Genomic DNA, 12,204 nt, shown 5'->3' with positions numbered 1-12,204 from the left:
AACCGGGCTTGCGTTCACCCGCCGTCGGATCCACGAAAGGTCTAAGATAGAAAAGAGAGAAGCTGTGAGTGGGGCCAAGAGCTGCCCCAGGGTGTCCCCGTGGCCCCCCATCACAGTGAGCTACGGCCGCGCCGTCCAGTCCGGGTAGAAAAGCGGAGGCTGCGGTCACAGCCGGGTCTGCGCCTCGGGGATGTAGATCTCGATGCTGTCCGCGCTCTCGGTGGCCGAGCTCTGGCGGAAGGACGCAGCTCGCTTGGCTGCCAGGAGCCGCTTGCGGGCCTCCTGCCGCTGCCGGTCCACCGAGTCCAGGGAGCGCTCCTTCACTGGGTGCACCTTGGAGCGCGGCGGCTTCTTTGGTATCGGGGGAGGCACCTTCTTCTCCTCCTGCACAGACAACAGGGGTGTCAGGGTGGGCACGGGGCCGGGACCTTCGGGGAACGGGTGTCCCAGTGGGCTCAACACAGCCAGTGGGCATGCGGGACACGTGCACTTCCATGCACGGTGCTGCCGCAGGTGGCAAAGCCAAAGCCACGGCAAGACGGCCCCACGCCCGTCCTGCACCGCGCCGAGTCGCGAGGCAGGGCTGAGGATCCCTTCATCTGTCTGTGCGGGCGTGCCATGCTACCCCTGCCCATGCCAATACCCTGCCTGGCCCTTTGCAGGCAGCGCTGCCCAGAAACACCCAGCGAGCCGGCTGCGAGACTGTGGCAGGGGAACAGCCCCTTCTTTAGCCTCATTTTTCCTGGATCTTTGTTTTTCAAGTGTTAGCTAAAAGCAGTCACTGGCAACAGCCCGGTAGCAGCGGTTTGGGCACAGATGTGCTTGGGGAGAAGGGAGGGAGAGGTGACAGGGGACAAGTGCCAGTGGCAGAGCCCTGCCCTTACCTTGGGCTCCACGATCTTCCACCCGTTCGCCTTGAGCTGCTGGAGCTCCGTGAACTTCATGCTGACGTCCTCGATGGAGAGCTGCAGGAGGTCCCAGAAGCCGGCCAGGTCTTGGAAGGTGGGCACAGGGAATGCGTTGGGATCCTGTGGGGACAGAGGGACAAAGTGTCATCCACGTCTGCCTGCGGGACATCAGCTCTGCTGGCCACACAGCCATCCCACCCCCCCCACTGCTGGGGGGGTCTCCGTCTGGCTCTCCCCCAGGGCGTTACAAAGTCCCTCTTCCACCGGCTCAGGGTACAAGACCCCTCACCCGGCATGGCTGACCCTGTGGCACCGCTGCCCGGCACTCACCATGTTCTGCTGGCAGAGGCGGTAAAACTGCTGCACCTTCTGGGACATGAGGAGCTGGGCGCTGCCGACGGCGCTCCGGATCTTCTCCAGGACTGGTGAGGGGAGAGCAGATGGTCAGTGCTCCCGTGGGGCACGGAGCCTCTCCCCTGCACGGTGGGGACCTGCACCCCCTCGGGGGCAGTGGGACAGCTTGGATCCCCCCAGGCTGGACGGGGTCTCCTCCGTCCTCTGGAGCCCGCTAGTCCCAGAGGATTTCCCAGTATTTCTTGCCCCCCCACAACCTCTTTAGCCTTGGCAGGGGAGATGCTCCAAGGTGGTCCCAAGGTGGGAGCACTGCAGGACCGTGGCTGTGCCCCCCAGCCCCATGGGAGCCCCAGTCCCTCCCAACCACACAAACCCCCCCAACTCACTCTCCTCTGGCAGGTCATAGTCCTCAGCCTCCCTCTCCATCTGCTGGCACCAGCCCTCCATCTTCTCCACCTCCGCCTGCAGCAGTTTGATGAACCATTCCCCATCGCGGTGGCAGGGGGAGGCGCGGCCGGAGTCGGGGAGGCTGCGGGAGCCCCGCTCCATCCAGGCGTCCCGCCGGGGCACCTCCACCGTGTCGTACTGCAGCTGGTAGTCCTCCCGGTACGCCCACTGTCCCTGCGTGTGCACCGTCTTGTACACCGCGTACTGCCGGCCGGACTCGGGCTCCGAGGAGTGCCGCTGGAAGGGGCGCCCGAACTGCAGGGCTTTGTCCTCGGTGGCCACGGCCAGGCCGGTGAAGCCCTCCAGCTCCAGGTCCGCCTGCACGCCCGCCGTCACACTGTTGGAGCGCTTGAAGCGTGCTCGCCTGGGGAGAGTGAGAGTGTGTGGGGACCCTCACGGCCAGCGAGGACAGTCCTGCTGCCTCGTCCCCTCGCCAGGGGCCATTGCGGGCAGGGTGAGGGATGCCCGGGGGCAGGACGGGGCTGGGGACGCCAGTCTGGATCCCGGAGCATTCGGGGCCACAGGGACAGCTCTGAGCAGCCACAACCCGCTGGTCCCTCATCTCCTCTGCTCTTAGCCCGTTTCCATGGCTACCAGCACTGGACCAAGGATGGAGAGGAGCATGCACCAGCGCTGCGTGGGCACGTTGCCGGAGCTCCCGTCCCGGGGGCCATGCAACTCCCAGCACACGGCACTCCCACCCCGGCCAAAACGTCACGTGTCGTTGCAGAAAAGCCCAAAGGTTTCATCTGCGCCTGGGCCAGGTTCAAACCCCAGGCTGAGCCCCAGAGAAGGAGACCTGAGCACAGGGCGGGAGCCGGGGAGCCCCTTCCCCGGGCAGCCCGTTAGCAGCAGCGAGGTGCGAGGGCAAAGGGAAGGCCAGATCCTGCCCCGGGTGGGGGCAGCCGGCCCGGGACAGGGACAGTGCTGAGCTCTGGGTGTTTCAGCCGGAGGAGAGAGGGAAAAGATGCTGCGTGACAGCTCAGGGAGCCCCAGGGGGACCCAATCCCCCAGTGCAGTGAGTGTGGCAGGTCTCAGCCCAGCCCGGCCGCGTGGTACCTTTTGTCCTCCTCCACCTGCACCCCAATGGAGTGGAACTCCCTCTGGCTCCGGCTCTCCGTGTCGGAGTCGGAGATGGCTTCGACCTGCCAAGGGGCAGAGGGAGAGCGTTGGAGGGTGGCCCTGAGATGCAGCGCAGGGGCTCAACATCGCCCATGCCGCTCGGGCAGGCTCGGAGCTGGCTCCCAGCCCACAGGGAGGAGCAAAGCCCACCTGGACGCCGATGGAGGGTCGCCACTTCCGCTGCCGAGCCAAGCTCCTCAGCTCCTCCCGGCCAGGGATGGCCTTGATGATGAGCGTGGAGGGCTTGGGAGCGGCGCGGGGCTGGACCGGAGGCAGGTCGAGGGCCACGGCCGTCACCTTGGAGCTCTCCAGGCTCTCGGCCGAGTTGCAGCGGGCCGCGGCGTCTTTGGACCAGGCGGGGCTGCGGGTGACCTCGCCAGGCAGGTAGCTCTCATGGGTGGACTCGGTGCTGCTCTGCGCCGTGACGGAGATGAGGGGTTTGGCTTTGGTTCCTGGAGGGATGGGAGGTGGAGCTTTTCTGTAACTGAAGGCTGTTGTGGGAGAGGTGCAGGATGAAGAAGCACGTAAAAACACAGACACTTGCTCATTTCCCGCCACGAACAGGGGCCCCAGGGGAACGGTGCCCACCTCCTCCCGCAGCGCAGGGCTCGCAGCCCCCCAGGGTTTGCGCCTCAGCCAGCTGAGATCTGGGCTGGAGCTGAGAGGGGCTGTTTGGCCAGTTTATCCCCAGAAAAGGATCAGAAACCACCCCCAGACCCACGATGGCCAAGTTGCTGCAGCACCCAGCAAGGGGCAGAGATTGGGAAAGAATTGGAGGGAAAGAGGGAACGGCAGACAGATGCTGGGGGCACAGAGCAGCTCCCTGACCGGGACTGAGCCCTGAGCAGGATGCTCGTGCCCTGAGCGGGATGCTCACACCCTGTGCCGGGGGCTGCATGGGGCTGGGGGCAGGAAAGGGGCCAGCAGCAGCCCTTGGCAGGTGCCCGGGCAAGCAGGTGGGGAGACGCAGGGGTCCCTCGCGTGGCTGAGCCCCCGCCACCCCCTGGGACTCACAAGTGCTGGGCTTCAGGATGCTGCTGGTGATGGGCGGCCCGGCGGGGGCCGACATGGAGAAGAGCGAGAGGCACTCGTCGTCCTGGGAGCAGCCCGCCTGGATGGCCCGCAGGTAGCTGTGGCTCCGCATGCGGAAGCAGCCGGGCAGGTCCAGTGCCTCCACGGCCTGCGACTCCACCTCGCCGAAAACCGACTCGCAGACGGCCTCAAACTGGTGGTTGAGCTCGTCGTTGATCTGGGGAGAGCAGCGGGTGAGGCTGGGGGTGGCGAGCCGAGACCGGGGCCGAGCAGGGCAGGAGATGCTCAGAGGAACATCCGCCACCCTCCCTGCCCCAACCTGCCCCACGGTGCCTGTGACACGGGGCCCTACCTGGCCGGTGGTGAAGGAGCGCCCATAGCCCTGTCCGCGCGGGAGCATTCGTGGTGGGGTGCAGCAGCTGGGACAGTTACAGATATATGAATCAGAATAGTGCCTACTTGCAAACCTAATGAGAGACAGTGGGAATAGAAGGGATCGCACCAAAAGCAACACATTCAAGCAGAGCATTCGGAAACACAGGCGCAGAGATGCTCCCACCGGCTGCTGACGCTGTCCCTGCTTCTAACTGCCCCGAAATGCTGTCCTGGGGGTACAGACCTGTCCCGCACCACCAGAGGGGTACACAGTGGGGCCGGCGATGAGGAACCAGCCTGTCACCCACCAGGACTGGGTCACATCCCAGTTGTCTCCTTTTGAACGTGCCTCTCCTCCCCTTTGCTCATGGCTGCAGCAGCAGGTCCCACCCCAAAGCCCAGCGCAGCCACGTCCCCCCCGGTGCCCGCCCGGGGCAGCTCCAGCTCCTGGGGAGCCCCAGCCCACGGTCCCGCTGTCACCCACGGTGCTGAGACAGGGCTGGGAGGCGACAGCCCTTACTTGGTCCTGGCCTGGTCGGCGCTGGAGGAGCGGCGGTAGCTGTCTCGCCGCATGGCCGCCCTGGGCAATACTTTGGCGCTGGCGTCCGAGTCGGCGCTGTCCTCATCGCCCATGGCCTTGATGTAGCTGCCGCTGCGCATCCGCCGGCAGGGGATCTCCCCGTCCTTGCCCACCGCTGGGTACCCGCTCCACTCGTCCTGCGGCACCTGGAGCAGGAGGCAAGCGTGGGAGGACGCCGTGGCCGGGCTCCCGTGGTCGGGACGCAGAGCCGAGCCCCACATCTGCCACATGGCACATGCCAGCCTGAGCCCAGCATGCATGCATGGCCCAAACCCAGCATGTGTGCACAGCCCAAGGCCAGTGCATGTGCTGGCACGGCTCCCCTGCCCTCCCCACGGCACCCCAGAGCTGCAGGAACAGACCCTGGGGGCTCTGGCTCCCTGGGAAAGCCCCTAAGTCCAGGAGAGCTGATCCCTCCTAACAGCCACGGCTCCCCGTGCCCCATGCAGGGCCGTTCCCAAAACGCGGGGCAGCGCAGCCGCTCCCACCTCACAGCCCCCCCAGCAGGCACGGCTGGGCCAAATCCCACCCATGCCAGCGCAGCCACCCAGCTGATGTAGCGGCGACCGGTCCTGCCACGCGCCGCTGACGCCGGCACCACGGGGTCCTTACCGGGCTGCGGCAGGGGGACGGTGACCCCCGAACCCCATGGCGAGGGCGGTGGGGCTGGCACCCTGCCCTGATGCCCCTGTTGCCGGTGGAGAGGGGCCCCAGCCGCCCCCCGCCTCCAGCACAGCATTGCCACTCCCTGTCTCCTTCCCCCGGGAAAGGGAGAGAAGAGTTAATTAGTTTTTAATTGGAAGGGGGGTGACCTAGAAGGGAGCCCGGTGACGAGGCAGGCAGTGGCACCCAGCCAGGCGCAAGCAGAATAAAAGCTGCAAAGAGGGAGCGGGCACAGGGGCTGCCAGCAGCCCCAGGCCGACAGAGCCGGTCTGACCCCAAATCCAGCGGGCACGGGGCAGGAGATGACAGATGGGACTTCACACCGCCCGTGAGGGGACAGCGGGGACCGGCGCGGGATGGGGCACAGCCGCTGGGGACATGGAGCAGAGCTGGAGCATCCCCACAGCACCCCGGACTGCTGGGTTGGAAGGTCCCAGCCCCAGCTTGCCCCACCGCATCGCCGGCCGCGGTCCCCAGGGCGGCAGCCCCCCGCCCTGCCCGGCCCCTCACCTGCAGGTACTGGTACGCTCGGTCTTTGGCCTTTGCTTCCTGAAGCATCAAGGTCTTCTCGGTGCCGCCGGCGCTGGGGTAGGCTTCACGGGCCTGGCTGACAGTCATGGTGTGCCAGGCGCTCCTCTTGAGCGTCTGGCCATCCAGAGACATGGACATGCCGGCACAGGCCAGGCATTTTCCTTCCCCGCCACCCTTTAGACTCTTCAAGGTCAAGTCTCTGAAGGCACTTTCGGGAGCGTCCACGCAGTACTGGGTGCCCTGGTCGGCGGCGTGCCGGCCGGACACCATGTAGCTGCTGTCGCTGTCCAGGTTGTCGTCGGAGCTCCACCAGCCCATCATCTTGGACCGGTGCCGGGAGTCCACCTTGCGGTCCTTGCTCTTGCTGCGCTTGCCGTGGCGGGACTGGTGGTGGTGATGGTGGTGGTGGTGGTGGTGGTGGTAGCCGTCCCCGCGGCCGTCCATCTTGGTGCCGTTGTAGTCCCGCTTGGCCGGTGCCTCCAGGGAGTGGGACTTGGCGAAGAGCTTCTGGACGGAGTGGACGAGGTGACGGATGCGGCTGGGGCTCTCGCTGCGGGGCTCGGCGCCGCCGGCCCGTGGGTACTGCAGCGTGTGGAAGCCGTCGTGGTGCAGCGGCAGCTGCTTCTCGAACTGGTCCAGCAGCGTGGGGGGCAGGCGGTTGATCTTGCTGGCAGGGTGGGCGGTCGCCATGCATTCGTCGCAGGAGTCGTAGGGCTGCTGTGCGTGGTGCATCCTTGGGAAGGTGCTGCTGGCACTGGTGGAGGGCGGCTCGCTCAGGGGCCCGCCTGGGCACTCGCTGGCCGAACCAGGGCTCCGTGCTGGGCAGTAGGGATGCTCCAGGGAACACGGCTCGCTGGGGCTGAGGAGGTACGGCGGCCGGCCCTCGGGGCCGTGCTGGACGTAGTCGACGGGATGCTCGCAGTCCTCTGGGATGTAGCGGCAGCGGTGGCCGGAGGAGGGCTGTGCCTGGCTACGCTCCCCATGGTAGCCCTTCATGGTGTCAGCACCCGCCCCATAGCCTCGGCATCCTGCAGGGTTGTCCCTGCGGGCTCATCTGCAGGGACAGGGACAGGCATGGCGTCACGCTCCCCTCTGCACCCCACCGCCGGTGAAACGTTGGGGCTGTCCCATGGGAACCAACCAAGGGGGTTGGGAAGCTCCCAGGGCAGGATCTGGCCCGCAGCTGAGCCCCTGTGAAGTCGGGCTGGAGTGCCAGAAACCTGGCTCTCCATGGGGTGAGGGGGGCACGGTGCCGGCGCTGGGCACCCAGGGTCACCCCCAGCTCAGCTACTTGGAGGGGGCAGTGCTAAGGGGGGAGCGGGAAGGACAAGGTGCCGTCTGCAGCGATGCAGGCAGCATGGGGCCCGCAGACGGCGAGGGAGGACATGCTGCCATCATCAGAAACTTGTTTTCTTCCCGACGCCAAATATTATGAAGTGTTTCTCCATTAGGAAAACGGTTCTGGCTGAGTTTTTCAGCCGTTGCGATTCACAGAGCTGCTAATGAGCTGCTGCAGGGCATGGGGGGGCCGCGCTCTGATGTCTCCATCCAGCCTGTCCTCCCCACACGGCCCTGGCCACGGCGCCCGACTGTGGATGGAGACCCACAACCGGCTGCTCCGCCGGCCCCCACGGCCCTGTCAGCCCCCATGGAGGGAGAGCCAGGGAGTGGCGATGGCTATGCTGTGTGTGGGGCATCCCCACGCAGAAGCAGGAGAACGGAGGGCGTTGAGCCAGGCTGAGCCCCGTGCCGGCTGCCGGGACGCTGGAGCTGCGTGCACCCGTGGAGGTTTGTCTACCTTACGGTCCCTCAAAGGCTCTGCCTTTGGTATGACTGTAAATGAGGAAATTACTTAGTCTCCAGTGTAGCTCGGTTAATTAACAGGCATCGTTAATGCTCTTGTTATCATATTTGGGAGGGTGCTGTGGGCAGCCCGTCTCCGAGACTGGCTGCAGGGAAAGGTGGCCGTGGGACAGTCCCTGCGGCACACGGGGTCCGTCACGTGGGGATGGGAAATGAGGGACACCGGGAGGGCCGAGGATGTATGGGGAGGGAGAGGAGCCCCGGGAGGGGAGAGGGGCTGGAGGCCCCTCAGCGGTGCGGGCAGCGACGCACGCGTTGGCGGCGAGCGGCAGACGGGGCTGCGGCAGCGCCCAGGGAACGCGTCTGCCCTAATAAGCCGCCGCCGCCTGCTTCAAGGCTGGATGGCTCGGTCCTGCGCCTCTCCCCCCGCCCTCACAATCGCGCTCCTGCTCTAACGAGGCTCCCTAATTGCTGCATCTCAGCCGAAGGATGCTGCAGCCTGTTACAAAAAGAAATGCCTCTCCCCTCCCGGGAGACCTGCTATGGGGAGCAGGCACAGCAGTGTGGGAGGGGGCTGCCTCCCCTGCCCTCGGATCGAGCCGGCAATCAGCAGCAGGACGGATGGACAGACAGACGGGCTCCCAGGCCCAGGTCTGCCTCCACAGGCTAAGCTATCATCTCCTGCTCGGGGAGGGAAGCTCTCAGCTGATCCAAATATTGCCGCTGCGGCAGGAAGAAGGAGTCAAAATAGCTGAGCAGCCCGTCACCATCAGCCCGGCGGGCTTTTGTGCTCGGCAGGCGCAGGAACGAAACAAAGCTGGGCCCCGCCGCTGCGCCGGCGAGGCAGCGCGGCAGCTCTCCCGCAGCCACGGGCAGTGGCGGAGCAGGGGCAGTGGCGGACGATGGGGACATGCCGTGGGGAAGGATGCTACGTCCCGGCCAGTACCAGCTCACCGAAGCCACGCGGACACCTGCGCCCTGGCCAGGGACCAGCCAGTCCCACCGCGGGCACCCTGGGAATGGGGAAGGGGTCAGGAGCAATCCTGTGGGTCTCAGCACAGGCAGAGTGGCCCAGCGTCCCCGTCCCCATGTCCCAGTGGGGATGGCCACGTGCAGAGGGCAGGAGAAGCCGCTGAGCCCACTCCTCTCCCCCATCCAGGGTGGGCAGCGCAGGCAGGAGGCTGCTGCGCGGGGCAGGGGGAGCTGGCCGGCGCGCGGCTTGCGGGCAGACGGCCACGGCCGAGAGCCGGAACTGCATCCCGCTGAAGGCCACTCGCGCTGCACAGCCCTTGGGAAGGAGAGGATATGCGCCACCGAACCGCAGACTCAAAAAGGGGGGAGAAACCCAGCCCGGCTGAATTTTGTGCCATTTAACACCAGGGTAATTACCACCAGTGGGAACCTACCGCCCACACAATTATGTGCTAGGATAAACTGGAAGAGCATAATTACCATTACAAATAACTCACTTCTTGCCTTTATTGCATCCAAAGCCTAGAGAAACTCCCACCGCTGATTCCCCCACCTCCACCTTCCCTCTGACGTCTGCTCCCGCCATGTCTCTCCCCGCCGCGAGGGTCAGCGCAGGGAAGAGAGGAGCCCATAGCCCCTGGCACCGCGGGCCGCGCTGAAGTTCAGCGCCCTCATTTAATTTCCCATAGGGGCACTTGGCAGAGGCAGTTCTGCTTCCCAGCAAACCGCCCCGGCGCAGGGCACAGCTAGGCTTTCCAAGATCTCCAGGTCAAACCCGGAGAGCTGGGGTCGACAGCCCCACGCCCGGGGAGTCCCGGCCCCCCGCCCTTCCCAGGCAGCCCCCGCCATGGGCAGCACGTGCCAGGGTCCCAGCGAAGCCCGTCGGTGGCACTTACCGCCCAGCGCTCAGGGGGATGCTGTCCTCATAGCCCCAGCCGGCGGCAGCTCCTCTGCGCTGGGTCTCCCGGGGGCAGCAGGCTCTGGGGGGAGTGACACAAGGGGGATGAAGCCCAGGGAGGAAGAGCAAGGGTGTTCCTCCCCAAAAACAGCCTGACCCAACTCCCTGTGTATTTTTTCAGCAGCCCAGCCTTCCCTCCTCCCCCGAGGCCGCCCTGTAGGCAGCGCTGCCCGCACCCGCAGCGACAGGGATGGCTCCGCACGGCCGCGGACACGTGTTTTGCCCAGCTTAGCCCCAAAACCATCCCCAGCCCCATCCTCTTATGCAATTCCCTGCCAGCGGGCGTCGGAGCTGGCCCAGCGGCCACCTCGCCATTGACTTTGATTTGCTCCGGATCCGGCCATATGCTCCACAAAGCCTCCTCCCGCCACACCAGCTTTCCGGCGTGAGCAAAGGGATTTTTTTCCAGCCGCTGGCCCGGCAGAGGCACGAGCTCGGCCCATTCTGCTTTGCAAATTAGCTCGAGGTTTTGCCAGCGCGGGTCCTGCTGGGGATCTTTATGGCTGGGGATGAAAGCAGGAGAGAACAAACACGCAGTGTGAGCGCTCGGCGCCGCGCGCAAGCTGGAGCCTGGGAAAAAAAAAATAAAGTGGTCTTCCCACTTAGGAGCTGAGCAAATTTGATCTATAGTCGTCGGAAGAAAATAAATATGGAATACCGCCAGGTCGTTTCCACCGCGCTTTTAATCTATTTACTTTTTCCCAACTCATTGTAAGCGAGAAGGATTGTAGAAAGCAAACATTTTATTTTATTACTAATTGCTCTGTTATTTTATTAGGCTGTATTAGTAAAATTTACTCAGCCTGGGAAAAAAAAAAGGGGGCTTAGTAAGAGATCACCTAATTTAGTACATAATTCTGCACCGAGTCATTATTTTCTTAAAAGTTGAATTAGCTGAAAGCAGCTCACCGATGGTTCATTAGCTGTGTCAGGCAGGGAAGAGAGTGTCATTAGCAAGAGGTTCGTCACCCCGGTTGGTAAGGGCTGGGCAGGGGAAGGGGAGTGAGCAGGATGCAAAGATCGCAGCAAATGTTCTCAATGCAATCAGGAAATCAAATCTGTTAACGAAAGAAAACGGAGCGGGCAGCAGGCGGGCGCTGCCCAGAGAGGGCTGTGAGGGGCAGGAACCAACCGGCCACCGCTGTAAGTGAGGGATGAGGCGAGATTTTTAAAAAGTCATGAAGGATTCTACAAACTGAAGAACCGCAAATATGAGTGGAGCGAGCAGTGTTTACCAAGGTCGCCAAGAGGGGCCGGCAGCATCGTGCTGCCCAGCACGGCTGGCCGGCACCCCGATGGAGCTGGGCTGGGGGGCCCTGGCACCCCGATGCCGGGGGGCATCTCCCCCGGCTCAGCGCTGCCCCGGCACGTCCCTCCTCGCCGAGCGCGGGCGCTTCCCTGGCACCAAAGCCACGGAGCCACAGGGCTCGAGCCCAGCGCTGCCGCCCCACTCCACGCGCCGGGAGGCTGAGGACAGGCCGTTCCACGGGAGGGGCAGGTTATTAAGCACATGATTAATTCTGGCACCGGCACCGGCTGCCTGACAGCTCCTTCTCCAGGGCTGGGGAGAGCGAGTGCGAGAGGTGCTGCCTCTGCTGATGCAGCGGTTGGTGGGATGAAAAATCCTGCAATGCAGCACTGCTTCTTAATGAGCCATTTGTCTTTGAGTCTTCTTGACTCATTACCATGCCGGGAGAGGGATGGGAGTTGCCCCAAGTCCCCATCTGAGCAATTACTCCTGGAGCAGAGTGAGGAAATACGGCCACGACGCGCCCCAGCTGCCAGGGATCCCGGCACGGCCGCCAGCACCGGGACTCCCCGTTGCAACGCAGGTGCCTCTGGCCACCGCGGGAGGAGTGGGATCCCCCACCCCACACAGAACGTGCAGCCCAGCACCGCTCGCCTGGACACCCTGGTGCCCAGAGCTGATTCCCCCAGGACAAGAGCCACACTCCTGTGCTGGGGCGTGCGAGGGAGCCGGAGCATCCCCGGGCTGCCAGGGCAAAGCCAGCGGAGAAGGGAGCCTGGCGCTCCATCCCTGCAAAGCCCAAACCCGGATCTTGGCAGAAGAGCCACTTCTTCAAAAGCCCTGTACAAGCGGGGAGCAGCCGGGGCCAGCGGCCAGAGCCCGCAAAGAAATTGGCTGAGAAGGAAAGACGTGGCACAGGGAGGGGGCCACGCCAGCATCCCCGGGCGGGCATGGGCAGAGGCAGGGGTGAGCTGCCCCAAGGCACAGGCACCGCCGGCCCCCTTCGCCCCGCAGCGATGCTCACCCTGCCCACGGGAGCCGGGACACGGCACATGGGGACCCAACTGCTGGAGCTGGGACCCCACGGCCAGAGCAGCAGGAGCGCAGCTGACTGAGTTGGGAGACCACCCTGGAGGGACCCCCAGGCCAGGCAGGGCCCTGGGGACCCCAGCCCACGCCAGCTGGCACAGGGTTCATGGGCGCTGTATGG

At 64.8% G+C, this 12,204-nt stretch overlaps 1 protein-coding gene across 1 annotated transcript; it reads right to left on the bottom strand.

Annotated features, from left to right (window-relative positions):
• Positions 1-165: 165 nt before the first annotated feature.
• On the bottom strand, positions 166-7,008 carry DLGAP3 (DLG associated protein 3). Its single transcript, XM_059830679.1, has 10 exons — positions 5,992-7,008; positions 4,759-4,964; positions 4,216-4,330; positions 3,846-4,080; positions 2,982-3,322; positions 2,769-2,854; positions 1,649-2,073; positions 1,239-1,330; positions 885-1,028; positions 166-384 (listed from the first exon to the last, which is right to left on the bottom strand). Exons 1-10 carry the CDS (start codon positions 7,006-7,008, stop codon positions 166-168), a joined length of 2,880 nt encoding a protein of 959 aa, XP_059686662.1.
• Between the last annotated feature and the right edge of the window lie 5,196 nt (positions 7,009-12,204).

This window comes from Gavia stellata, chromosome 29, assembly GCF_030936135.1.
Source record: "Gavia stellata isolate bGavSte3 chromosome 29, bGavSte3.hap2, whole genome shotgun sequence".
Classification (NCBI taxonomy): domain Eukaryota; kingdom Metazoa; phylum Chordata; class Aves; order Gaviiformes; family Gaviidae; genus Gavia; species Gavia stellata.
This window is presented reverse-complemented; position numbering and strand designations above follow the sequence as displayed.